The sequence below is a fragment of the Halichoeres trimaculatus genome, unplaced genomic scaffold, assembly GCF_033239565.1.
Source record: "Halichoeres trimaculatus isolate MK-OKI-2021-1 unplaced genomic scaffold, fHalTri1.1 fHalTri1_scaffold_11, whole genome shotgun sequence".
NCBI lineage: Eukaryota > Metazoa > Chordata > Actinopteri > Labriformes > Labridae > Halichoeres > Halichoeres trimaculatus.
Window position 1 is genome coordinate 1,699,615 of NW_027437189.1, and position 25,531 is coordinate 1,725,145.

Genomic DNA, 25,531 nt, shown 5'->3' on the forward strand with positions numbered 1-25,531 from the left:
TTACAGCTCATAAAAATCTCTATTGTTCTCACACTGGTGTTTTAAAAAGCCATAATTTCAATTGAAACATGAAATGTCTTGAAGGCCTACTTCTCTCTAATTGGCCAGCCCTTTGGAGGCCTGTTGGGGGCGGAGCTACTGGCAGACCTTAGTGTTTAAGGCCCAGTCATGTGGTGACGTCATCATGAAATCTTGGGACGATCTTGTGGAAATCTCGCCATTTTCAAAGCTTTTTGATCAGTTTACGAACGGATTCAGGGATTTCAGCAACATCTGAACAAGTAGCGGTTTGAAAATCTGCACACGCTCAATGTGAAGAATCGTTACATCATTACTTAAAATTCATGTTCATAATATGGGAAAACACAATATCTCCTATTTTTTGTTTTAAGAACATTCTTTTTTTTCTTTTCTTTAAAATACAGATACTATATATATATATATATATATATATATATATATATATATATATATATATATATATATATATATATATATATATATATATATATATATATATATATATATACACACACACACACACACATTTAAAAAAAAAATTAAAAAAAATAATAAAAATTAAAAATTAAAATAGTAAAATAAATTAACACATAAATAAAAAATAAAACAAATTAAAAACATACATATACACACACATTTTAACAAATAAAAGACTGATAATAAAAATGATAATATAAAATCATAAATAAAAAAAAAAAAACAGAATACCCCCTCTTTAATCTTAATTTTGTGAAGCTAGAAGCAAGAAAACAGAGTGTTCTGCTCTTCAGTTGTTTAATGCTTCATAGAAACCCAAACACCAGGAGTTCCTCTGGTGATTTTCTTGCTGAAAGCCTAAAATAATGACACTCCAGGTCACTGAGCGTGCTCACAACCAGCAGTAGTAAAAACATAGACAGATCCTAAAGTCTAATTGAAGTGTTTGTGAAACTTTGTGAACGTAGTTAAATCCTGTTAAATGTTGGGTTTAGTAGACTTTATCAGACTCACCTTGAGAGTTTGATCATGAGTAACCATTTCCAATCAGAACAAGCCCCGCCCCCTGCTCCTCTGACTCGTCAGGTGTCTCTGAAACGTGAGAATGGTTTAAATTAAAGCATCGTATAGATCTCATCAGCTTTTCTGTCTTTGTATTAAGTTTTTTTGATTTCCTGTTGCTGTCTGTGTCTCAACGTGCCAACCTAGTCACAGCTGGGTGTGTAAAGCTAATAATGTAACATTATGTTAAGAAAAAGTGCAGCTGCTTTTTTTTTTGTTTCAGGAGCGTTTTGTCTGATTATGAACTCGGGTGAAGGAAAGAGATTTTTGCTGTTTCTCTTTTATTTTTGTCCTTTTGTGTTTTCATTTCCCAGTTTGTGTCAAAATGTATGCAAAGACAGTAAAAATACAAGACTACTGCCTCTCTTCCTGTCTCTGGCTCTCTGTTGTCTCAAATGTTTTATTATCACATTCACGTCATGTCCAAACCTGCTCAGCTGTTTGACAATGCTGAAGACACTTCAACCTTTAATTTCACTGCAGATCTGTTAAAAATGCTCAGTCTGATCTCATAGAGGATGTTTAACTGAACGGGGAGCCGAAGGAAGACGACGATAACTCACAGCACCCTTTCTCTAATTGGACAGAATAACATGAAGCTTTGCACTGAGCTCAGGTTCGACCTGTTTCCTCTGATCCTCCTCGAGATGTTCCTGCAGCTTCGTTAGAGTCCACCTGGGATCGAATCTGTTGATTGGACCTGGTGTGGGAAAGCACACACCTGTCTTCATCAGGTCCCACAGGTGACAGAGCAGTCAGAGCGCAACCTAAGCATGAAGTCAGAGGAGCTGTCTGTAGACCTCAGAGACACGATGGTCTCCAGGCACTAATCTGGGGAAGGGTGGACTCCATCATCTGTGAATGGAAGAAGCCCAGAACCACCAGGACTTTTCTAGAGCTGGACCCCGTCTAAACGAAGGGATCAGGGGGGAAGGGTCTTAGTCTGGGAGGAGACCAAGAACCTGATGGTCTTTCTGTCAGAGCTTCAGAGGTCGTCTGTGGAGAGAGGCCAGAGGAAGCCACTCCTCTGTAAAAGGCTCATGGCAGCCCACCTGGAGTCTGCCTACAGGTCCCTGAAGGACTCTCAGACCATGAGGAAGAAAATCCTCTGCTCTGATTGGACGAAGATTGAACTCTTTGGCGTGAACACCAGGTGTCATGTTTGGAAGAAACAAAGCACCGCTCATCGAAAGACGAATGCAGAAATGTACAGAGACATCCTGGATGAAAACCTGCTCCAGAGCACGTTGGACCTCGGACTGGGGCCCTGGTTGATCTTTCAGCAGGACATCGACCCTAAGACCACAGCGAAGATATCAAAGGAGGGGCTTCAGGACGACCCTGAGAAGGTCCAGCCAAGAGGTGAGCCAAGCTTGAGGGATCCTTTACAAACAGGCTAGAGGCTGTACCTGCTACTACCTGTGCCATCAATACAGTACAGAACAAAGACTGTAAATACTTGTGTACATGTGATGTTCTAGTGTTATATTAAGGTCCTCACATAGGGACGAGAACACTACTCTTTCTGCTCCATTTCTTTCTTCCTCTTCTTATCTAACCTCTTAAATGTGCTCAAAAACTCACTAAAATTGACACACAACAAAACATACAAAAACTGACATATAACATATAAAAATGTGCTCTCTGGCGCCACCTAGGCACACTAAAATGGCTCTCAGTGGCAGTAGGAATGTTGTAGAGAGATCAAACCAATGTCAAAATGTTTGTCTCACTGAGATGCACAAATCATACATTGACACCCCTGACCTATCTCAAACAGGAAGCTGGCAATTTGTCTTTCAAAATAAAACGAAGCCACATTCTTGGGCCTTCTGCAAAAATGATCTTCTCCTAGGCCATAAATGGTATCAGCTTGAAATTTGCTCAGATGACAGAGTGGACCCTGCTTTACAAACGCTGTGTATGAATTTGTTGTTTCTCAAACAGTTTTTGAATGACGAGCCCTCAAAGTTGGTGGACCCCTGAGAAGCTGTTTCAGCTCCCTCTATTACAATGAATGGGAGAGGAGGATCCAGCTCCACACAAGCTGCGGCATTTGGGCCTCTAAACAAAAAAGTAAAAGTAATACAGCTTTACAAATGACATGGATGGTTTCCTGGCAAAATTTACTACAAAAATATCTCATTTTTTGAGAGAAATGGTCAAAATTGTGGCATCTATGAGGAGATGTTTCCAAAACCTAAGTCATTTTTGCTCCTGAGAGGGCTACAGTTGGTGATGATGTCACTCAATGAAGGCGGGAAAATTTAATTTGTATCACACACACATTATAAGGGGATGAAACCTTGACAGTGGAGTTGTAACCGACATAAGAGACAGGGGACAAAGTTTTGCTAAGTAATTAGCAAAATTTTCATTCAACTTCTTTTCACGTTGCCGTTATGAGGTGTTGTGTGTAGAGTTTTGAGGGAAGAGTTCAATTTCCAGTTTATTCCATTTCGTAATGAGGCTGTAATGTAACAACGTAGGGAAGGTGAAGCTCCGCACACACGTCCCTGTACGTCTGGACTGTGTTGAGCACATTCCTGCTTCCCTGAACTAACGTCTTCCACCAAGGAAGGAGCTTGCGTGAAGTGGAAACAGAAATCAAGGCAACAAGAGCTCAGAAAAACTTTTAATGAAGTTATTTTTTTTCCTTTTCTTTTCATACCAAGATGTTGTAACTCCTGAAGAATCTCATCACATATTTTTTGTTTTAACTGACAAAACAATCATGATCATCTGGAAAGGATATAAAATGACATTTCCCCGCTGAAGGAATGAAGTTGTCACATTCAGGAAGAAGAATCTGAAGAGGTTTATTCATGCTGTTGACGTTGATTGGTTTGGACTTTGAAGCCCGACAGGAGAGAGAAGGAGGAAGTCGAGGTTTGATTTCAGCCTATTGAGGAGTTATCTGCGCGTCCTTGGCACAAACATACGGGCGAGAGTAGTAACACCTGCTGTCGAGCCAGAAGGTTCCTGTGGAGAGGGATTAAAACCAGAGCATGAACAAACTCTTTGACAAGTTACTCTTCAGCTGTTGTAAAATGTCAAAGAATGGTGGTTGAATAAATAAAGTGTTTACCTGACCAGTTCATCTCTATGCAGTCTCCACTGTTGTAGTTGGGTCTCCCTGGGCCCCAGCGCTGATAGTCGAACGGTGTGCCGTCACTCCAAAGCCATGTGTTCTCCTGGGAGGGGGATTCAGTCAAGTTAATAACAGAGCGTGAAAAAGAAACTAACAGGAGGTTAGTTTCTTTTTTCAGTGATGGATTACAAGTTTGAGCCACGCACAGACACCAGAGCAGGTCAAACTCAAGCAATGAATCAATAAGTTCAGAATCTGAGGATGTTACCATGTTAAAATCTGAAGGTATGATGTTAAACTCATATTTCATATTTACAGAAAAGACAAATGAAGACATCCAGAGAACTTAGATCAGAACAGCTCTGAACAGTGGTGTGCAGATTTTTTTAAGCATGCCAGCAGAAAAAAACCCCAAAGAATCCATCTTTTAATTTGGAGTAATTTATCTTAATCTCTGGACAATATTCTCACTCTAATACTACTTTACCCACATCTTGATAATTTTTTTATTTTTATTTTTTTTCATTTTTGTTCATTTTATTCAATTTATTTCATATCTGCTGTATTAATTCAATTGTATTTATTTTAATTCTGTTTATTTCATTTTGACTAATTTCACGTTATTTTAATCAATTTTAAATAAAGTTTGTTTATTTAAATCTATTGCTTTTCTTTACTATGATAATTTGATACTCATTTTTAAACTTTTTTTTAATTATTTTTTTATTAATTTGATGCTGTTTTAATTCTTTTAGTTTTTTAATTTCATTTTATTAATTTGAATATTTTTAAGAAATCATTTTAGCTTATCTTATTTCAGGAATTTTAATTCAATTTTATTTAAAAAAAAATTTTAATAGTTTAAATTTTTCTCATTTTAAATTCCTGAATTTAATTTTTATTTCATTTTTTCCCCTTGTATTTGATTTTTCTCATTATATCTAAATCTTTAATTTTACTGATTTTATTGTGCTCAATAAATCATGTAATACTTCAAGTATTTAATAGGGCTCTTCTGACATATTATCACCTATTGTCTTTTTTCATCCCTAAAACACTTTGAGCTGCATGTGTAAATGTATAAAGGTAAAATATGAACAAAGCAGAGTTTGAGTTTAAGAAAATTTGAAAAAAAAAACCCAAAACATTTATTTTTACCAACTGAAAGCTGGTTTAGCTTCATATTGAAAATATAGAGAAAATCGATCTGTTGGGTTGGTTGGTGAACCCAGAAGCCAGGTAGTCTGTTAAATCCTGAGTGTGTGAGTGTGTGTGTGTGTTTCTCACCTCCACAGAATCACTGCCTCCGATCCAGGTGTGTAGACCCGAGCTGCCGTGCAGTTGTTCGATCCACTTGGAGAGGAACTGGTTTTCCTCAGGGCTGTGGATCGAGGCCAGGTTGCCACCGATCTTGATGCAAGCTCTCTGAAAACGAGGAAATAATGTGAAACAGAGATTTTAGGGGCAAAAATGACGTTATCTCAGAATTATAAGTCGTGCTTCGTCCTGTACCTCTGCGTCAACCCATTTCTTCTGCTGCCGGAAGAAAGTGAAACAACGTTTGTCTAACTGAGTCCAGCTAGGAGGACAAGCAGGAACCACTAACACACACAGAGAGGGAAAAACACACGAGTCTCTCAAGTCCAAACATGAGCTGTATCAAACATTTGTTGACATGATTCAAACCCCGACACAAATCTCAGAGTCACATTTACTCACCGGGCTCCTCAGCCTGGGACATCTAAAACCAAGAAGAGCACATGGTTTCATCAGTTACACACATGTAAAGACACATCCAGCCTGTGTTTGAATGCAGTTTGATTGAGCTCATATCTGTGTGATGGACCAGAGTTCTTACAGCTCCTGCAATGAAGAGTCCACTGGTCAGACTCAGCAAGAAAACCACCTGAAGACTGGAAGCCATCTGTGGAGACATTTAATCCATATCACATTTTACATTTCAATCAATCAATCTGATTTTCTGCAGCAAGAGTTTGTCAGTGAAGCTAAAAGAAGAATCAGGAGTCAGTCAATGAGATGTTACCTTAGCCGTAGTGAAGACAGGCAGAGTGAGCAACGACTGATGTCCTGACGCTCTGAGTCAGTGGTTTTATAGCCGACTTCACTTTTGGCACCAGAATCTGAAACATGTCGTCCTCAGGTTTGGTTTATAACACGGGAACTTCCCAGGTGAGACGATGAGGAAAGAAACTGAAAATTAAGTCAAAAGGTATTTCAGGGTTTTCCTGTTTTGGTTAGATGGAGGAGAGGTCATGAGTGTTTGTCGTCACCGGCTTAGATTTGCCACTAAATGTAAAATGGGATTGTTAAAGCTGGTTTATCAAAGTCAAAGGGTTGAGATCAGTTTCCTTTTTCTCTCTCTGCTCTCCTTTTCAGACCCAAACACTCAAAGGAAAGATCTGACTCAGCACAGTCAGCTGAAATCAAATATCTAGAAGATTTCTTCAATTTTTCTTGTTAACTTGGAGGAAGTGGAAGAAATAATCCAGCATCACTGGATTATTCTAAATCGTATGAAACTGGGTACCTCAGGGTTCAGTTCTGGGACCGTTACTGTTTACCATTAATACCAATGTTCCAAATGTGAACTTTCCCTTCTATGCAGATGATACTTTAATTTACTGATCTGTTCCAATGCAGCGCCACGCTTTGTGTCATTTACAGGATGCTCTAAATACTGTTCAAGTCATGTGTAGACAAAAACTAATCTTTTCTAATTTAACTCAAAGACTGAACGGCAGAACTTGCCTTCTTTGATTTAGCCTTAAGGTGATTGGGCTTGTCCCATATTGTTAATATTGAAGGTCTTTAATTGATGATACCCAGTCTATCAAGCTTCACATTCAGCAGCTTGTTAAAAAGCTGTGATTGTGTCAAAATACTCGTTGCTGCATCTTTCTTGCCCCTGATTGGTTGATCTTCATACACCCTCACTCTCTAAACACTGTATACCATGGCGGTTGATTCCCCAGTTGGTTGGCCTGCCCTGACTAATCACAGACAAAATTAATAGCAAGTCCCTATCAAATAATCTGTTTCCAATTTGCTTCCTATTTTCCTCTGTAATTTTATCAAGTTAAGAAATGCTGAAACGTCCAGTCTTCATTCTGTCTCTCTTTTACAAACCTGTTTTTTACTGTCTGTTCCTCAAGTACATCTGGAGATGGGAAAAAAAGTAATGATGATTATGATAATGATGATAACAATGATAGGAACACTAATTATAATAATGGTAATAATATTGATAATGATGATGATAATGATGATGAGAATGAGAATAATAATGATAAAGATAAAAATGATAATGGTGATATTAATGATTATAATAATAAAAATGATAATCATTATAACAATGATGATGGTGGTAATGATAATGATAATGGTTATATTAATAAAAATGAAAATAATGATAATAATAATGATAATATTGATGAGGATAATGATGATAACAATGATAGGAACACTAATAATAATAATGGTAATAATATTGATAATGATGATGATAATGATGATGAGAATGAGAATAATAATGATAAAGATAAAAATGATAATGGTGGTATTGATGATTATGATAATGAAAATGATAATGATGATAACAATGATGATGGTGGTAATGATAATGATAATGTTATAATAATAAAAATGAAAATAATGATAATAATAATGATAATATTGATGAGGATAATGATGATAATGATGTAATGATGATGGTGAAAGTGATAATTATTACAATGATAATGATATTGATGAAAATGGTAATGATGATGATCACAGTGATAATGAAAATGTTGATGATAATAATGATGACAGTGATGAAGGTGGTGATAATTATGAAGTTGATGATAATGATAATGATGGTGATAATATTAATGATAATGATGATGAGAAAGAAGTCAATAATGACTATGATAGTAATGTTAATGATAAGAATGGTAATGATGATGATGAGAATGATCACGATGGTGATAATGATAAATACGATGATAATGATGAGAAATAATGACAGCGATGATTATAATGGTAATCATTATAATAATGAAGTTTATAATAATGATGACTATAATGATGATAATGATAATGACTGTCTTTAAAAAGCCAATTAGCCAGAGTCGGTCAGGTCCACGGCAGTAGGCCATTTACGCCAACAATCCAGAGAAACTTCCACATTAACTCAGAGACTCTCAGAGGGATGTTTGGTTATATCTTTAATGGGCAGAGTGCATGAAGTGGACATGTGAGGGCATAATGTCTCTGCACACAGCCCATGTATGCTCCAGGTCAAATATGGATCTGGGTCCAGGTGGAGCTTTCTGCTCATGCTCTGTGTTTGTCTGTATTTCAGCACAGTTCTATAAAGCTTATAATTACAGGCACAGCAGAGCAGCGCTGCAGTGCCAACTGTGGGGGCAGTGTTGCTATTTCTCCTGATTCATAGGTCTAGTGAGACACATGGAGGAAATAATGCGAATTTTTACTTGGCGGTCTCACCGACCACAGACGTATGTGAGCAGTAACAATGTTTGAAAAGGACTTAGAGGGAGTATAAATAGACTCTTATCCCCCAGAGCTCTATTGACAAGTAAAGCTGAGTATCATCGACATGGCAGTGAAAGTTCATGGAGCGTTTCCACATTATGGTGTCAAGAGGAAGCGTAAAAAAGATGAAAAGAATCGGTCCGAGTACTGAACCTTGAGGAACTCCACACTGCGCCCTGGTGTGCAGAGAAGATACGCTGTTCACAAATACCAAGAAGTCTCTAATCAACAGGTGACCACTACAAAAGTAGATCCCTGGTCTCAGGGCAGTCTCAGTGCTACAGTGGGCTCTGAACCATGACCAGAAGAGCTCACAGAAACTGTTGCTATGAAGAAACTCACACAGCCGACTCCAACAACTTTCTCCAAGAAATAAAAGAGAAGTTTGATATCTGTAGTTGAGCAAAGAGCCTGAATCAAGCGTAGGCTTTTTAAGAAGATTAAAGGGAGGAAGTATCAGTATTATTCTGTCTACAGGCTGCTCTGGCTGTTGTCAAAGTGAGATGCTTCACCTCAACGAGAGTAAAAAACACAATTCTCCAAATACTTGAGAAGAGGAAGCTCAGACGGATGAAAGACGATATGTTTTTAGATCAGAAGTTCAGAGAAGGAACTTTTTTTGACCCTTTTTTCTTTCACTTCCTGTACCTAAAATACGTCGGCATCTGTGGAATTACGGACATGAAATGAAGCATGTTGAACATGATAGCAGTAAAACATAAAACCTTACAGTTTTAAGAAATGAGCTCAGGATAAAAGGTGTGTTATTGTTTTTCTGCTCTCACTCACTACCCTGGAACATAACTTTTTAAAGTTTGCAGTCACACACGCTCGGCCTCCTGCAGGGTTTGGATTTCTCCTTTCTGAGGAACATAAATAAGAGATGTTGTTTGATAAAGAGATTAAGGAGCAAAGTGTACACATGTCAGATGTGTAGCTTTGACTGCTGGAGATGAAACCTGGAGGATGGCGCGTCAGTGTTTGTTTTAGATCTGATAGGAACGTATGTACACCCAGAACACACACACACATCATTCAGAGCAGACGAGGTGATCCTGTCAAAATAAGCAGCTGGTTGTTTCAGTCCAGGTTATCTGGTGCCAACTCAGATATCTGATATGTCCTGTAAGCCCGGATACGTTCAGCCTCCTTCAAACAAAACCTCTGCTCCATCATCTGAACCGCTTTCTCCTTTAGACCAGCAGGGAGCCTGTCCCATGGGTACAGGTCGCCAGGTGACCACAGGGAAAGCTGTGACAACTCGACCAAGGGTAGAAGTCAAGCCCCTGGAAACGGGGCACATTTATCCCTTTTCTATCTCACAGACTAACGTTAGTGTTGTTGTATTGTAGTTATAATGCCGACTCATTCCAGTAGATGGCGGTAATTTACCAAAACCTGTCACTTGTATTGATAAACAGCTTCGTGCATTGTGGGGAACAGTATGCCAGGTGGACTGGTCCGTTGAACACTGGGAAATTTTCCTGGATCAGTAGGACATCCGGGGACTTTTAGCATACTGCAGATTTTGCAAGTTTTCGCAAACTGACTACTACAGACTGAATTTCAGCCAAAATAGTAGGAACTGCTGGTGTAGTATGTGGTTTGGAAAACAGCCTCTGTCTCTGTCAGCTCCCGGTGTTCCAGTTTAAAGAGTGACCCTGTAAACTAGGGACCTTCAGTTGAACCTGTCAGTGGAGATCCAGGTTACAGAAGCTGTCGCAGAGGGAGTCCTATACATATATATATATATATATATATATATATATATATATATATATATATATATATATATATATATATATATATATATATATATATATACACATATATACATATATATACATACATATAATTATTATTTTATGTTTATATATATATCTATATTACTGAATGTGTATGGAAAAAGTCAGGTATACTTTATTCTCTGAAGTAATCCATTTAAACCTTTATTTATTTATCTTCATTATTCTTAATGTATAGTTGAATTTAAAATCCAGGTTTCCAGTGTTATGGATGCTGATCTCGAGATGATTGTACAGTTTTAATCGCCGTCTGCAGAGCCTCCAGTCCTGACTCAGTGTTTGTATAATGACTTAATATCATGTTTGCTTTAACTGCTGAAGCATCCAGCCATCACACCAGCTCCATAATCTGTTTTTCTGTGGAAGCTAATCCTAAATTTATCAAAACAGTCACCACCCTCTTTCTGCAGGTCATGTGTTAAAACCAGTGTACAAAAGAAATCATCTGTTTTCCTTTACATTGTTAAAGAAACAATCAAACATTTACCAAAGGCTGTGGCTTCATCTTAAATGATTTGGCTGTGATCATCTGTTTGAAGTCACTCAAATTAACGAAGCAGAGCAGGTTGAAGGTATTCAAACCCTGAGTCTTGGCTGCTGAGACATCCTGATATCTCCTTCTATAACCTCCAAGGTAAAGCGTTACACAGAGAGCTTCATAAACACCACAGAAACACGTCTCTGTCTGTTCTTTGTGCCAACTGTTGGTGTCTGAACGTCTGCACAGATGGCTGCTGGTCTCCAGGTGATTGTCCTCTGTCTGATCAGTGGATTGTGGATCGCTGGACGCGTGAGTAGCTTTTCAAACTTCTCCAAAGCTGTTTTAAAAATGGTTAACAATTTACTCTTTACCTGAACCACCTTCAAACACAGCCGGCGAGGAAACTTTAGTGGTTTTTAAATGCCTCACATCATCTGATATCATTCACATTTCAGCTGGGGATGCAAATTAAAACGGTTTTCCATCTTTGATATTTTGGAAATGTTAACAGTCAAAGATTGATGACTAGTTTGAAAAGACATTTCCAAACTTCTTCAGTGTCACAACTGGAGGTTGGGTCCACTCTACGCAACCCCAAAAGATTCATAATTAAATAAATAAAAACAAAAATTTCAAAATAATACCATTTTGATAAATTACAGACAAAAATGGTAAAATAAGGCAATAATAATAATAATAATAATAATAATAATAATAATAATAATAATAATAATAGTAATTTTTTTAATTATTGTTTAATATCAAATTAAGTCAAGTCATTCTGATTAAGAAACAACATTATGAAATGAAAACTGACTTTGTAAAAAAATATATTTTTAATTCATAAAAGCTTAGAAAATCAATCAAAAGTCATTATTTTAAGATGAATAAAATTGTTAAAATAATCATTTTGAAATATTTTATTATAATAATGTGATATATATATATATATATATATATATATATATATATATATATATATATATATATATATATATATATATATATATATATATATATATATATATATATATATATATATATATATATATATATATATTATTTTAAATCTTTTGCAGCTCATACCACTTTACCCCCAAAATAGTGACTTTTTTTAATTAAACTTGAGGTTATTTAATACTTTCCATATCATCAGTCTTTCTTCTACCTTTTACTTCAGACTCCAGTCTTTACTCTTCACTCAGTTCGCCACAAACAGTAAGGAACTTTATGGAAAAAACAGTAAATTCTGCTGAAAGACCAACTCATTATTCATTTCAGCAGCTGTTACTGATGTACAATGTCATGACTTTTTAGTTTTGGGTAACCTTCCCTTTTTTTTTAAACCTCCATTTCAACACTTACTTCATACCAACTCAAGCTTTTCATTGGACTCGAACTTAAGTATTATAACTGGATGACCAGTAGGGGGCAGATTAACCAGACTACCCGCAGCCTGTTTGGCAGATAGACGTGTCTGTGACAGTTTATACCTGAACAGACCACTGATCTAAAATAAAACCTGATCCTCCAGAGCTCAGAGAGCTGTTACCATGATCTGATGTCTGTTTCTCCTTCCACAGGGGGAGTGTGCTTCACCAAAAGGTCGGTGGTTTTAATGTTTCTTCAGACGTAAAGAGACTAAAGATGTGCTTCAGATTCTCAGGCGTGCTCATTCTGACCCTTCCTCTTCATGTTTGATGTTTCTAGATGATTGCTCTGATCCCTGCCCTCCTCAGTGGTCTCCCTTCAACTCTCGCTGTTACCGGTACGAGTCAGGTCAGAAGGCCTGGGCGGATGCTGAGGTACAAACCACAAAAACTGCAGGTGTGATATCCATGCCGTCAGAAATAATCAGAGACAACTGGAGGGAGTGAAAACAGAGACGGTTGAAACCAGGCTGTTTGAAAAGATGGACACCGTGACCACTCCTTGAATCTGTCTCCTCTTTGTAAACAGGATGTGGGCAAAACTACTACTACTACTACTACTACTACTACTCTACCACTACTTCTTCATATCACTTAATGTCGAGTTAAGTTTTAAATCCTCAGAGGAGCAGGTGCAGACAGTGTAAACTGTTTATTTAACAACTTTTCACAGCCCTCAAGTGACTTAAAAGGTAATAACAACTGTTCCCAGTCTCTCATGCTGGTGTCACCTCCACTGTCAAGGTTTTATCCCTTTATGATGTGTATGCAAAATAAATGCATTTCCTGCCTTCAGTGAGTCACATGACCAGCTGCACGGAACTCTCAATCAGTGAATGACATCATCACCAACTGCTGCCCTCTCATGAGTGAAATTGACTGACGTTTTAGAAACATCTCATCACAGATGCCACAATTTTGACCAAATCTCTGTAAAAATCAGATATTTTTTTTGTAGTAAATTTAGTCAGGAATCCATCCATGTCATTTTTAAAACTGTACCTCTTTTAATTTTTTGTGTAGAGGCCTAACTGCAGCAGCTTGTGTGGAGCTGGATCCTCCTCTCCCATTCATTCTAATAGGGGGAAATGAAAGGGCTTCTTTGGTGTTCACCGACTTTGAGGGCTCGTCATTCAAAAACTGTTTGAGAAACAACAAATTCATACAGAGCATTTGTAGAGCAGGGTCCACTCTGTCATCTAGGTGAATTTCAAGCCGATACCAGTTATGGCCAAGGAGGAGATAATTTTGAAAAGAGCTCAAAAATTTTGCCAAATTTTATTTTGAAAGGCAAATTGCCAGCTTCCTGTTTGTATTAGGTGAAGGGTGTCAGTGTATGATTTGCACATCTCAATGAGATGAACATTTTGACATTGGTTTGATCTCTCTGCTACATTCCTACTGCCATTGAGAGGTATTTTAGTGTGCCCAGGTGGCGCTAGTGAGCACAGTTTGGTATGTTGGGGGTAAAATTTGTATTGTATTGGATTTTTGGCTGAATGTGAGGTTTGTACCAATTTTGGTAAGACTTTGAGCATGTTTAGGGGGTCAAATTAGAGCAGAGGGAAAAAGAAGAAGTAGAAGAAGAAGAAGAAGAAAAATGAAACGGAGTAAATACTATAGTGTCCACGCCCAACCCTAAAAAACTACTAGCCACAAATCCAGCAACTTTTCTACAGTTTGGAGACTAATGTGAAAGTATGTATTGATCTCTAGCACCTGCTCCGTTTCAACAAAGATAGATAAGTCATTCCCTTCTCTTACAGCATCCATTACAATTACTTGCAAATAGCTTATAATGCAAATTAGGCAATGACGTCATCACTTTTAGTGACTTCTGGGACAGCCAACTTTTCTTACAGAGGAGGTGGAAACACTGGTGTCTATGGCAGGTTTATTGTGCACACACTGCTGCTGAAAACACACCTTGGAGTCCTCCAGCTATGATAAATAGGCCCTCTACTTTTCTCTTGCCCATATAGTTGAAGAGTTACGGTAATGAGAACAGTTATTGCCCATGATTGGATGTTTCCGCGTGTAGATTCCTATTCGTAATACCTTGGACATCACTGTGGAGCTTGTCTTTTCTTCTTCAAAGAGCCGTTTGAAGTTCCATTCTTGAGAAATTAGGGAAACTTAAAGAGTAGAGTTGGAGCGTCAGCATCACCACTTTCTATTCAGTGGTCTAAACCGAGCAGCTTAAAGATAATCAGCCTTAATTCCACATATTAAACAGGTCCCACCTTTGGTAAGCACAAGGCAACAATAGAGCGTGTCCGTCAAACACTGACGGTAGAGTTACAGCTCAGAGGGATTTCTCTCACAGTCTAAACAGCCTCACAGTGAAATGGGTTTGGGTCGGGTAACTGGCTCAGTGATTGTAGTGGTTGTTTCAGGAAGTCCAACAGTCTGTGAGCTCTGTCTTCTTCTTCTTCAGCGTCACTGCACTTTGCTTGGTGGGAATCTGGCTTCAATCCAAAGTGAAGCTGAGTATGACTTCATCAGAGGGGTGGTGTTAAAAGCAGCTGGGAGGCACCAAGAATCATGGGTAGGAGGCTACGACGCTGCAAAGGTGAGTGTTTGGTCCCATACGGATTATTTTCTATGACGGTGTTTGTTTTTGTATTCTCATGGCAGTGTCTGAGGTTTTCATGGCTGTATGCTCATTTGATTTCATTTCTCAGGAGGGTGTGTGGCTGTGGAGCGATGGTTCGCAGTTTGAGTTCAAAAGATGGGGAAAAGGAGAGCCCAACAACCGGTGGTTTGGAGAAGGATGTATGGAGATCAACCTTAAAGGTATGACTGGACTGCAGCTCTGACCTGTGTTTCTCCAGTTTCATTTAGCAGACGCTTTTGTCCAAAGCGACGTACAACAAAAGGGAATTTAAACAGAAGGGAAAACCTCAGTTAGTGCAACAAAGTGCTATAAGTTATTCAGCTGCAGGTGCTGCCATTGAGTGGGAGAATAATTCTTTTCCCAATGTGGTTCAACCTTCAACATATTCAATAATCTATGCGGACAAAGAGGAGAAGGCTCAGATTAAGGTCTAAGTGTTCCCTGAACAGATGAGTCTTCAGACATCTCTTAAAGTAGAAAGGGACTGTGGATCATATAGAGTTAAAGCTGTATTAGGCTTTCTGCACAAACATGACGCATGCTTCCACAGTCTTGTCCGGCAGGTTAAAAATTTTCGTGTGTGCGCTGCGTGGAAATTTTCTGCATGAAAGGGACTAAGCGAGGGGGCATAGGTGCAAAAATGACTTCATTTGTCCGCACGAAGCCATGCAGACCCCGTGGACACGTCAAGCATAAATCAGCCAATTCATTCACCATTTGGGAACCACAGAAGAGAAGAGTCTGGCTAGCGATTCAGAGCCGCGCTGGGCTGGGAGCACCAGGTGTCTTTCACAAGCGGAGTGTAGAGGACCAGAAGGAGGGTAGACCTGGATGAGGGACCCCAGGTAGGCTGGAGCTGTTCTTGTCAATGAGTCAATAAATCAAGCACAGCAGCATTGTTTCCAGGCTCTCATAGCCCCTCTGTTCAGAACGCTCTGATTTAGTGGGCGTGGCCTTCATATGTGAATGAGCCACCGCTGACACCGCCCCGCTCTTCCACGTCACTGAGAGCTCCGAGTGCACAATGTTTAGAAAACAGAGAAGCTCGTTTACCGTAACATTACAGGCTTAAACAACAGGCTAACTGCAGCTAAAGTTAGCATCCTGAAGCTAACACAGAGACAGGGGGGACACTGAGGAAAAGCTCTTCCATCTGCTCCACAGCACACAGCATTTAAAATACTCACATTTCCAGGGTCCCAGGTTTGTTGGAGGATGGTTGGTAACGCGCCTGGATTCAGGACCAGTCTATTGGCTAGCCCTCTGTTGGACTGTCCAAAGTTGGAAAAGCAGTCGGCCGTGAAGTGACTAGCACACACATGCTCAGTTTTACTGAGTGTAGCTGGAACATTTCCTGATAAATGAACTCTAGACACTTAGTCTGTCTTCTTCTGAGATGGGAAGCTTGAGCATGGAGCTATGTGGCTGTTTACAGCCAAAAACAGAGCAGTGATGGCTCTTCAACTTTGGCATTCTCCTCCCGGGGAGGGGGTTCGGGGGTATCTGCTCTGGTGGACCAATCAGGTCAGACTTGCTAGTTTTAGATCAGGATTTTACATTCACAAGCTCTACTAAGAACAGGTTTGGTCATTAAATATCACATTTTGTGGGCTGGGAGGAAAGACAAAGACCCACACATTTCAATAACAGACTTAATTAAGTGATTTTTGCAGAAAATGGGACCTTTAAGTAAAATATGCTCTAGTTTCTGTGTGTTTGTTCTCTTTGTATCCACAGGAAGAGACTTTGTCAATGATGCAAAGTGTAGCCAGGAGCAGCCTTTCATTTGTGCCAAGGATCTATAAGAACCTGCTGCATCCACAGTCAGGATGTCCCAGCCCTCCCAGCTGGATGTCAGGCCTCGATGACATTATCGCTGGAATATAATCCAACAAATGAACCCTCTCTCTAAAAAAATCACTGAAGTTACTGTTTGTTCCTCTTAGTGTTCTGTCTCCTTGTTATCCATTGAACACCAGTGCTCCTCTCTCTGTAATAAAGAGGCATCTCTAAAACTCACACAGCGTGTTTGAAATCACGTTTTATTAATAAGAGTCATATTTACATCATCAGCATCAAAGGTTTACATATAGTTCAAATAAAGTTATCAACCCAGTTTACACTTTGAATATCGCTGGAAAGACAGCAGCCAGCAGAGAGGAGTTGGTGCCCTCTGCTGTCAGAAATAAGAAGTGCAGATGTGAACTTGAAATAGAAGCACCAATCCAGAGGAACCTTTGAGACAAACTCAGAGCCTACAGGAGAGTTTGTTATTTTTTACAGAGGGTTTTGATGGTTAAAGACACTGACACTAAATAAAATCCTGCGTTAACATTTAGTTGAACTAAATCTTCATCCCATCTGTCAATAAAGCCTGCCACCGCTCTACTTCACCTCCTACAACATCAACAGCCCACCAACTTTCCATGCACCTGTGGCTAACCTCAAGTTTTACAGCCCTGGGAAGATAACTACATCTACAAAAAGACTCATCTGGAAGAAAATACAGATTTTAATTCTGTGAGGATGGATTCATTTCACTGACAACGTGCAGGATTAATATACATGACTGATATGTGGAAAAACATTAGCAAACAACAAAAAATTATGGGTTGAGTAATATAATCAAAATGTGTAATTAATTTTAAGTAATCTTTTGAATTTTTTTTTTAATTTTTTAAAATAATTCAATTTTGAATTTTTGAAAAATTCTGCAAATTTTTTAAATTTATTTTTTTCAATTTTGCAAATTAAATTAAAAATTAAATTAAATTATTTTTTTCCGAATTTTTAAAAATGTTTATTTTCAAATTCTTTTGAGATTTTTGCAGTTTTTTTTTATTCAAGCTTTTTTAATTTTTGCAAATTTTTGTGATTTTATTTTTTTAAATATTTTTATCCATTAATTTAATTTGAAATATTTTCACATTTTTGAAACAATTTTTTTTTGCAAATTTTTCTTTTTTAAAAAAATCATTTTTTCTTCTATTTCCCAAATTTGTGTGAAGCTAGCGCCTCTGACTGACGTTCTTTAAGAGCCGTCTCTTCTCTGTGACATTTGTTTTGAGTTTAAAACTTTTACTATCTTGTTTAAAGGTGCTGTGTTTGTCACACCTTCATTCCTCCTATAGCACTTTAGTCAACCTTGGACCTTTTGAGCGTAAACAAACCTGACTTAAGTTTGTCCTCACAGCGTTTCTAAATAAGCCTGAGGATCTGAGCTGACGGCTGATCCTACTGAACTTCATGCTCACCTTAATGCAAATGAGCAAACCGTCAAACACTCAGCTCATTCCTGTGTCTGATCTGAACACTGTGTATTATGACCATGAGCTTAAATAAGCAGAGTCATCAGCGTTAGTAAAACAGCCTCATTTCAGCTCCCGTGGTGAACCCCTGAGCCATCAGAGAGTCAATAAACCCATAGATGTGTGTGTTTGTAGAATATTCTGTGTTTTTCTGGTTTCTGGGCCTGGAGATGTCACTTTTACTACATATTGAGAGAAATGAGCAAACACTGTTTGAATATCGACTTGGTAAACAACCACAGAGAGGATAAAAACACCTCGATGAGCCCCTGCTTCACTTCGTCTGATCATCACGATAAGGTACGGCTTTCACTCGACCTGTCCCTGACTCATCCAGTTTAACTTTCTTTATCTTTAACCCTGGCATATTCATTGTTAAATTAGCCTAAAAAATGCTTATTTATCTTGATGTTTTATCTCCATGCAGATGGAAATGTGTCTGAAACTGATCGCTCTCCTCTGTGTGTCCACTGGACTCTGGATCGGAGCTGATGTGAGTCCACAGGAAACGTCTGTATTTAAATTCAGTTTCTGTTAGAGCTGCATGATGTTTGACGTTATCAGCTTCAAAACAGATGAATTCAGATTCATAAAACTGTAAAAATGAACACTGAAGAGTTTTTCCTTTCTCCACAGGCATGTAAGGACCTTATAGTAGAAGGTGGTGGACAGAAACACACACGTTTGATACTCATTGCACTCTGACTTTGATATGATTTCTTGCTCATCTGTGTGTGTTTCTTTGGCCTGTGTGTGTGTGTGTGTGTGTGTGTGTGTGTGTGTGTGTGTGTGTGTGTGTGTGTGTGTGTGTGTGTGTGTGTGTGTTACAGCCTGTAAAGCCTGCCCTGCTGGATGGACCCAGTTCGAGTCTCACTGTTACCTGTTCCAGCACAGTGCGATGGCCTGGGCTGACGCTGAGGTGTGTGTCACGTCTCTTTCAGTGTGGACGCTGCTCAGTTTGTCCCTCAGCTCCTCGTCCTCACTCCTCCGTCTCTCGTTGTCTCTTTCAGAAACACTGCACCACTCTGGGAGCAAACCTGGTTTCTCTTCACTCCAAAGAGCAGCACGCCTTCCTCCAAAACACTCTGAGGAACATGGCGGGGAAACTGGTCAACATCTGGGTTGGAGGATATGACGCAGTGAAGGTGGGTGTGTTTCAGAAAAAGGTGGGGACACAGTTTGAGTTTTTTTAATGTTCAGCAATGTGTGTCTTTTATGCAGACGTGTAGCCCTCTCTAGTTTAAGTGGGTCAGCCTGGACACATTTGTTTCAAAGAGTTTTCCTTAATGTCCTCAGGGTGGTGCTATTGCTCCTGCTCCTTTAGACTTGTCAGGTGATACACTTTAAAATGACAGAGTCTGTCACTTGTCGAGTATTTGATTGACTGGGAGGACGTGGTTAGTCCATGGTCCAGGGCATGGTTAGGACCTGATGAAGGAGGAAAGCATGAAAAGAGGCTCTGCTGGACTGGCCTCTAAATATATCCAGAGTTTATGCACATTAGGAGAATGAGCTGCTTTGACAAGTGAAATCTTTGGTCTAAAACACCATTAAAAAAATAAAAATAAAAATAAAAAAACTTTTGTGTGTGAACTTCTAGGACAGGGGTCTAAAACCTTTACTATCATAGGAGCCATTTAGCCTCAGCTCAGCTGAATTAAAGTCATTCAGGAGCCACAAAATCTACTTTATCTTCACAAAAGACAAAACAGTGTATAAAGTTCTAAACATAGTAGAAATCTAGTGGATAATTATTTAATTAAGAAGTTTTATGCGTTGATAAAATTGAACATGTTATGTCTTTTTATTTTCAATAGATTGCAAGAAAAAAAATAGAAAAATTTGTAGTGTCATTAATGTCATAAATTTGCAAACGTTATGAATGTCAATAAGTTGCAAATTATTTCCAAAATTTTGAAATTTGTAAAATTTGAAAAAAAATTTAAAAAATGTGCAAAATTTTGCAGAAATTCCCCCAATTTTTGCCCAAATTTTAATAAATTTGCAAAAAAAAGTAATTTCAGACATTTGCCTATTTAAAAAAAAAATGTAAAAATTGTAAGAATTAAAGGGTATATTCAAATAATTTGCAAACATTTCTTTTTTTTTTTTTTTTAATTCAACAAAAATATTGCAAAAATCTTAAAAATTTGGAAAGCTTTATTGCAAGATTTGATGCATTTTTATTTCAACAAAATTTTTACACATGTTTATTTAGTGTCAGCGTCTTTAATCATCAATACCCTCTGTAAGAAAAATAACTATTCTTTATTTCAATAATATTTTTTTAAAGCTACAAGGAGCTACTGCAAAGGAGTCAAAGGGCCACATGAGGGTCCAGAGCCACAGGTTGAACACCCTTGGAGTAGAGCAGGGATCTCAAACTCGTGCTATGGAGGGCCGAGAGGCTGCAGGTTTTCTTTCCAACCAAAACCTCCACTGACTGATTTCACTGATTACTCCCTGCTTTCTGCTTGAAGGTGAAGTAATCAGTGAAATCAGTTGGTGGATTTTTTGGTGGGAAAGAAAACCTGTAGCCTCTTGGCCCTCCATGGCGAGTCTGAGATCCCTGGTCTAGAGTATTTCTGACGTCTGACAATGACAAATAGAGAAATAATACAGGTACCTGCCAAAACCACCAGGCCAGTAGAGGGCAGTAGTTCTCGAGAAAAAGCCATCTAAAGTCTACCAGGAGTACATTTAACCCCAAGAACTTAATTTGGACCCTGGTTCCTACAGTGAAGCTTGTTTCCTCACTAACTGGTTTGTTCTTTGGCATCACAGGAGACACCTGGATACCACGAGTGATGTGAAACAGCACATTTTAAGCACAGTTTGGTGCACATAGACAAATACAAACTAAAAACATGAACTTGGTAAACATGCCTGAAGCTACAGCCCTGCTCAGAGAGAAATTGTCTCTTTCAGGAGGGTGTTTGGCTATGGAGCGACGGCAACCACTTCGACTTCAAAAGCTGGAGCCCCGGAGAGCCCAACGACTACAACAGACAAGAGGACTGCATGGAGATGAACTTCCTGGGTACTGCTCAGATTAACTAAGTTTGTAAGAAAGTGGGGCAGGGTGTACGGTTCTTCCATGGGGTCTTTGAAAGGAGCGGGAATAGAGAGATAAACCAGTTGTTGAACAGGAGCTTGAGATCTGTAACTGGGGGTCTGGATGATATTCCAGCTGGGGTGGCCAAACTGGGGCACTAGGAACCACGTAGGTTTGGTAACTGATCAGTATCTGAGGTCACGAGTTCTTGGTCTGTGTTTCAGTCCCTTTTCTTTTGTCCCACAGGGAGAGACAACATCAACGATAACACCTGTTCAAAGAGCAGGTCTTTCTTCTGCGCTAAGGTTCTGTGAAGCTTCTGCTGAGCCGAGGGCGTCACGTCCGCCATGAAGAAGTCATCTCTAACAGCGAGCTGAGATAAGATGTGACAGACTGTTCAGTTCTTATGTTGAATAAAGTTACATCCTGCTCAGGAGTCTGCCTCTCAGCTGTAGATCCTCATCCCCACCCACCAACACACCACGTCCCTGTGTCCACGTCCCTGGACTGGTCTCCAGTCAGTCACAGGGCTGACACACAGAGTCAGACAACCTTTCACACTCACACACACACAGGCACTTCAGAATCACCAGTTCACCTGAGAAACGTGTTTCTGGTCGGTGAAGAAATGACGTAGGTGAAAATTGAAACAAATGAAATTAATTGTATTATTTGTAGTTCTTTTATGTATATTAATTTAATATATGACCCTTACTGCAGCAAACCACCAGGGGGGTTACTGCAATATTTGAGGTTTTGTATTTGTCAGGATGACAAGGACGACGGAGGATTAGGCCACATTAAAGACAAAAAAATTACAAGATTTATCTCATAAACTTACAAGAATGAAATAATGAGAGTCTAAAGCATAAATATATGTAATTATTCCTAAATTTATGACTTTAATTACATAAAATATAACTTAATCCTCCAAAATTTTTGAATCTATTCCCTTAAATTTACAACTTTATTTTTGTGAATATTTGAATCTATTCTCATAAATTGAGGAATAATAATAATTACTCTACTCATGTAAATTGATGAGTTTTTCCCATGAATTTATGAGTCTATTTTTTTGTAAATCTGAATTTATTCTCGTAAATTGACGACTTTACCCCATATATTTATGAACCTATTTGTGTAATTTTCTGATTTTAATTCCATAATTTTTAGAGTTTAATTTCACAGATTTATGACTTAAACTTAGTAAATTTATTGCTTCATTAATGTAAATTTAAGAGTTTAATCTCATAAATGATGACTATGTTATTGCGAATCTAAAACATTGATTTTGTTTATTTACCACCCTTTTTTTTCAAAAGTGGCTTTCATCCTGGGCCATAGTAAAGTTGTCCTCAGAGTAAATAAATAATTTTAAATGTTGGCAGTTAAAAAGTTGTTTTTCAACACGTGGATTCAGCTGATGAGTGAGTCAGGAACTCTGGTTGTCATGGCAACACATAAACAACCATCACGGACAGTCATCAGAAAGGAAAACATGCCCCTCAGGGTTTATATCCTCTTCCTCCTCCTTCGTCCTCTGACCTCGGCTGACCTTGAGAAGGAGGATGAGCTGCACATGGAGGTGATCGTTAACAGCTCCCCCTGCAGCGCCACCTGTGGGCTGGGTGTGAAAACTCAAACTGTGTGTTTGCTCAGAGACGGGGAGACGGCGATAGAGGAGGATGTTCGGCACAAAAACAAAGCACAGGTATCAGATTACACCTCAGGTGTCTGAGTAGGTTTCTGACAGGCTGAACAGATTTTTATCTCAGGTGTCGGAGGAGTGTCGCGATCGAACGGTGAGGTGTCAGGAGTCGTGGCAGTGCGGACTCAGGACGATGACGGTGACTGCAGGTCAGAGGGTGGAGATCGACTGTGTGGGGGAGGTCATGGAGGCGGTGGGGAGGTTCTCCTGGAGGTGAGGATGGAGATGTTGATGTGGTCAGGTGTAGTTGCAGCTGCCTGCTGATAGGGGGCTGTGTGATATGTTCTGACCTTGCTCAGGGTGTCTTGGCGTGTCGCCCGTGGTGTTATCAGCTCTGATGACTCTCTGTTTGCTCGCTGGGAGGCTCCTCTGCTGGATCGAGTGATTCTGGATCCTGTCGAGGAGAAGGACGCAGGTAAACACACCTGTGTAAATTTAAACAGAGAAATCTTCATCATCTTATTGAACTTTCAGAGTGAGATAAAAACATCAAACAGAGCTGATAATTAAAGTTTTATTTTTTATTTCTTGTGTCATTTTAGGAACTTATCGCTGTGATGTGCAGGACGCCTTCTTCCGCAGGGTGAAGAGGGTTTACTGGGGGGTCAGGGTTTTGCCTTCTGGGATTATGGACCTGAACTATGACCCCTCCTGAATGATACAGAGAAATAAAAATCAGCAGACCCAGACCTAGCTGGTTTTGGAAACTGGGAAATGTCACCTGAAGGCCTCTTTATCCACCTTTAGATGGTTTTGGTGCCAAACACAAGAGCAGAGTTCATGTCTTATTAAATTACATTTAACAGCATTGTTGTTTCTGTGATTTCAGGCTTGTGTTAAATGTAAAAGCATTTCTTTAAAATTTGACTGAATGAAGAAAAAATCCACAAAACTGAGGGTAATTATTGGGGGTCCCTGTGTTGTTATTTAACTCCCTGCCAGCAGGTGTCAGCGCTGCATCTCAAACACACATTGGAAAAGCAGCTTGAGCTCAGTTCAGTCAGTCCCCTGGTAAAAAATTGGCAACACACCAGGAAACAAAAAACATAATCTGTCTTTAAATATTTGATAAGGTTAGGTGATGAAACTATGGACATTTGACAAAAGTTTGTGTGTCTTATTCCTCCAAGTGATTATCCATTATTCATTATTCAGATATTAGTTAGAGGACTATTTTTCATAAAACGTGGAAGTTATTGAAAAAAAGATTAAAATATTTATTAATATTGATTCCAGTATTTGAAAAAAAAAAAAAAAAAGATAAAAAGGACATATTTTACGAAAATTGGTGAATCTTATTTCCCTGATTGAGTATTAGTTACAAATATTTATTAAAGGACAGGGGATCATAAATAAAATGCAAGTTATTGAAAAAATAAAAATAAAAATAAAAATCGTGATGATTTGACGATTTATTTCTTACATAAAAAAGCTTAAACCACAAATATTAGACAAAATTTGATGTGGGACAATACTCAAAGCAAGGGCGGACTTACCATGAGACACACGGGTAAGAGCAGAGAACCGAGATTTCCAGAGGGCCCCGAACGTCTCACAAAACCTGATTAATCACATTTTTTTTTCGATTTTAATGACTTATTATTGCTTTGGTCTTAATTTACGCGCTTGAAATTACCCCAAAATGCATTTCCTTTCATGATGGTTTCGACCGCTCCCCCCTCCGTTCTCATGAGATGAACCATTCCATGCTCCCGCGCATGAACAGGCTTGATTGAAGGAGACGTTAGCGACAACAAAGTTGTTGGCGCAGTTAAAGACGTTTTTGAGAAAAATGGAGAGGAGTTACCCGAGCGGAGCAGAAAAGAGGAGAAAGCGAGATGGGAGTAAAGGATTTTTTTTTATCAGAACTATCGAAGCTGTCAACCTTTTTCACAAAGACACCGAATATACGGACTCAACGCCGGAGAGAGCCAGGCGGCAGCGCTGTCAGTGTCAGCCCAGGAGGATGCAGGAGGATCAGAGACGAAGCGGAGTGACAGGATTGACGCTTTTCATCACTGAAACGTGAGTATAAAAGCGGTCATAACGGTGAACCATATCAAAAGTTGATTTTTTATTTACGGTAAAAGCATTTAGATGAGTCATTCGTTAGAAAACAATCTTCGAGGAGGATTTTAAGGACTTTGTCAAGGCTAGCTCTCAAGCGCGGGAAATATGACCGTTTACTCATATATCAACACTTTTTAGTTGAAGAAGTGAGGCATCGTACCTCCCAAGCAGTTATTATCGTTATTATCATCAAACAAATTGTTGTCAGACCAAATTGTGATTCTCCTTACTAACCCCATGTTCATGAATGAAACTTCATGGGAGCTAATGTACCAAGGGTTTTTAACCCACAGACTTTTCTCTCACGCTTCGGAGAGGCGGGCTTCGGTACGGTTTACTTCATGCACGAG

The 25,531-nt window shown here is 38.9% G+C and overlaps 3 protein-coding genes across 3 annotated transcripts; all 3 read left to right on the forward strand.

Annotated features, from left to right (window-relative positions):
* Positions 1–1,832: 1,832 nt before the first annotated feature.
* LOC141800024 (galactose-specific lectin nattectin-like) lies at positions 1,833–16,951 on the forward strand. Its single transcript, XM_074682481.1, has 5 exons — positions 1,833–1,882; positions 2,343–2,421; positions 14,861–14,995; positions 15,108–15,219; positions 16,778–16,951. Exons 1-5 carry the CDS (start codon positions 1,833–1,835, stop codon positions 16,843–16,845), a joined length of 444 nt encoding a protein of 147 aa, XP_074538582.1. The 3' UTR covers positions 16,846–16,951.
* A 1,824-nt stretch (positions 16,952–18,775) lies between these two features.
* Positions 18,776–21,717, forward strand: LOC141800025 (galactose-specific lectin nattectin-like). The gene is made up of 6 exons (XM_074682482.1): positions 18,776–18,841; positions 18,985–18,988; positions 19,179–19,267; positions 19,359–19,493; positions 21,277–21,388; positions 21,650–21,717. Exons 1-6 carry the CDS (start codon positions 18,776–18,778, stop codon positions 21,715–21,717), a joined length of 474 nt encoding a protein of 157 aa, XP_074538583.1.
* Positions 21,718–22,901: 1,184 nt separating this feature from the next.
* Positions 22,902–23,779, forward strand: tmem81 (transmembrane protein 81). Its single transcript, XM_074682483.1, has 4 exons — positions 22,902–23,114; positions 23,179–23,324; positions 23,411–23,526; positions 23,654–23,779. Exons 1-4 carry the CDS (start codon positions 22,902–22,904, stop codon positions 23,764–23,766), a joined length of 588 nt encoding a protein of 195 aa, XP_074538584.1. The 3' UTR covers positions 23,767–23,779.
* The last annotated feature ends 1,752 nt before the right edge of the window (positions 23,780–25,531 follow it).

Coding starts and splice junctions, on each gene's coding strand:
- LOC141800024 (XM_074682481.1), top strand. CDS start 1,833: ATGAAGTCAGAGGAGCTGTCTGTAGACCTCAGAGACACGATGGTCTCC. Junction 1,883..2,342: donor AGAGACACGATGGTCTCCAG/GCACTAATCTGG, acceptor TTGATCTTTCAG/CAGGACATCGACCCTAAGAC. Junction 15,220..16,777: donor TATGGAGATCAACCTTAAAG/GTATGACTGGAC, acceptor TTGTATCCACAG/GAAGAGACTTTGTCAATGAT.
- tmem81 (XM_074682483.1), top strand. CDS start 22,902: ATGCCCCTCAGGGTTTATATCCTCTTCCTCCTCCTTCGTCCTCTGACC. Junction 23,115..23,178: donor GGCACAAAAACAAAGCACAG/GTATCAGATTAC, acceptor TTTTTATCTCAG/GTGTCGGAGGAGTGTCGCGA. Junction 23,527..23,653: donor TGTCGAGGAGAAGGACGCAG/GTAAACACACCT, acceptor GTGTCATTTTAG/GAACTTATCGCTGTGATGTG.
- LOC141800025 (XM_074682482.1), top strand. CDS start 18,776: ATGGAAATGTGTCTGAAACTGATCGCTCTCCTCTGTGTGTCCACTGGA. Junction 19,268..19,358: donor TGGCCTGGGCTGACGCTGAG/GTGTGTGTCACG, acceptor TGTCTCTTTCAG/AAACACTGCACCACTCTGGG. Junction 21,389..21,649: donor CATGGAGATGAACTTCCTGG/GTACTGCTCAGA, acceptor TTTGTCCCACAG/GGAGAGACAACATCAACGAT.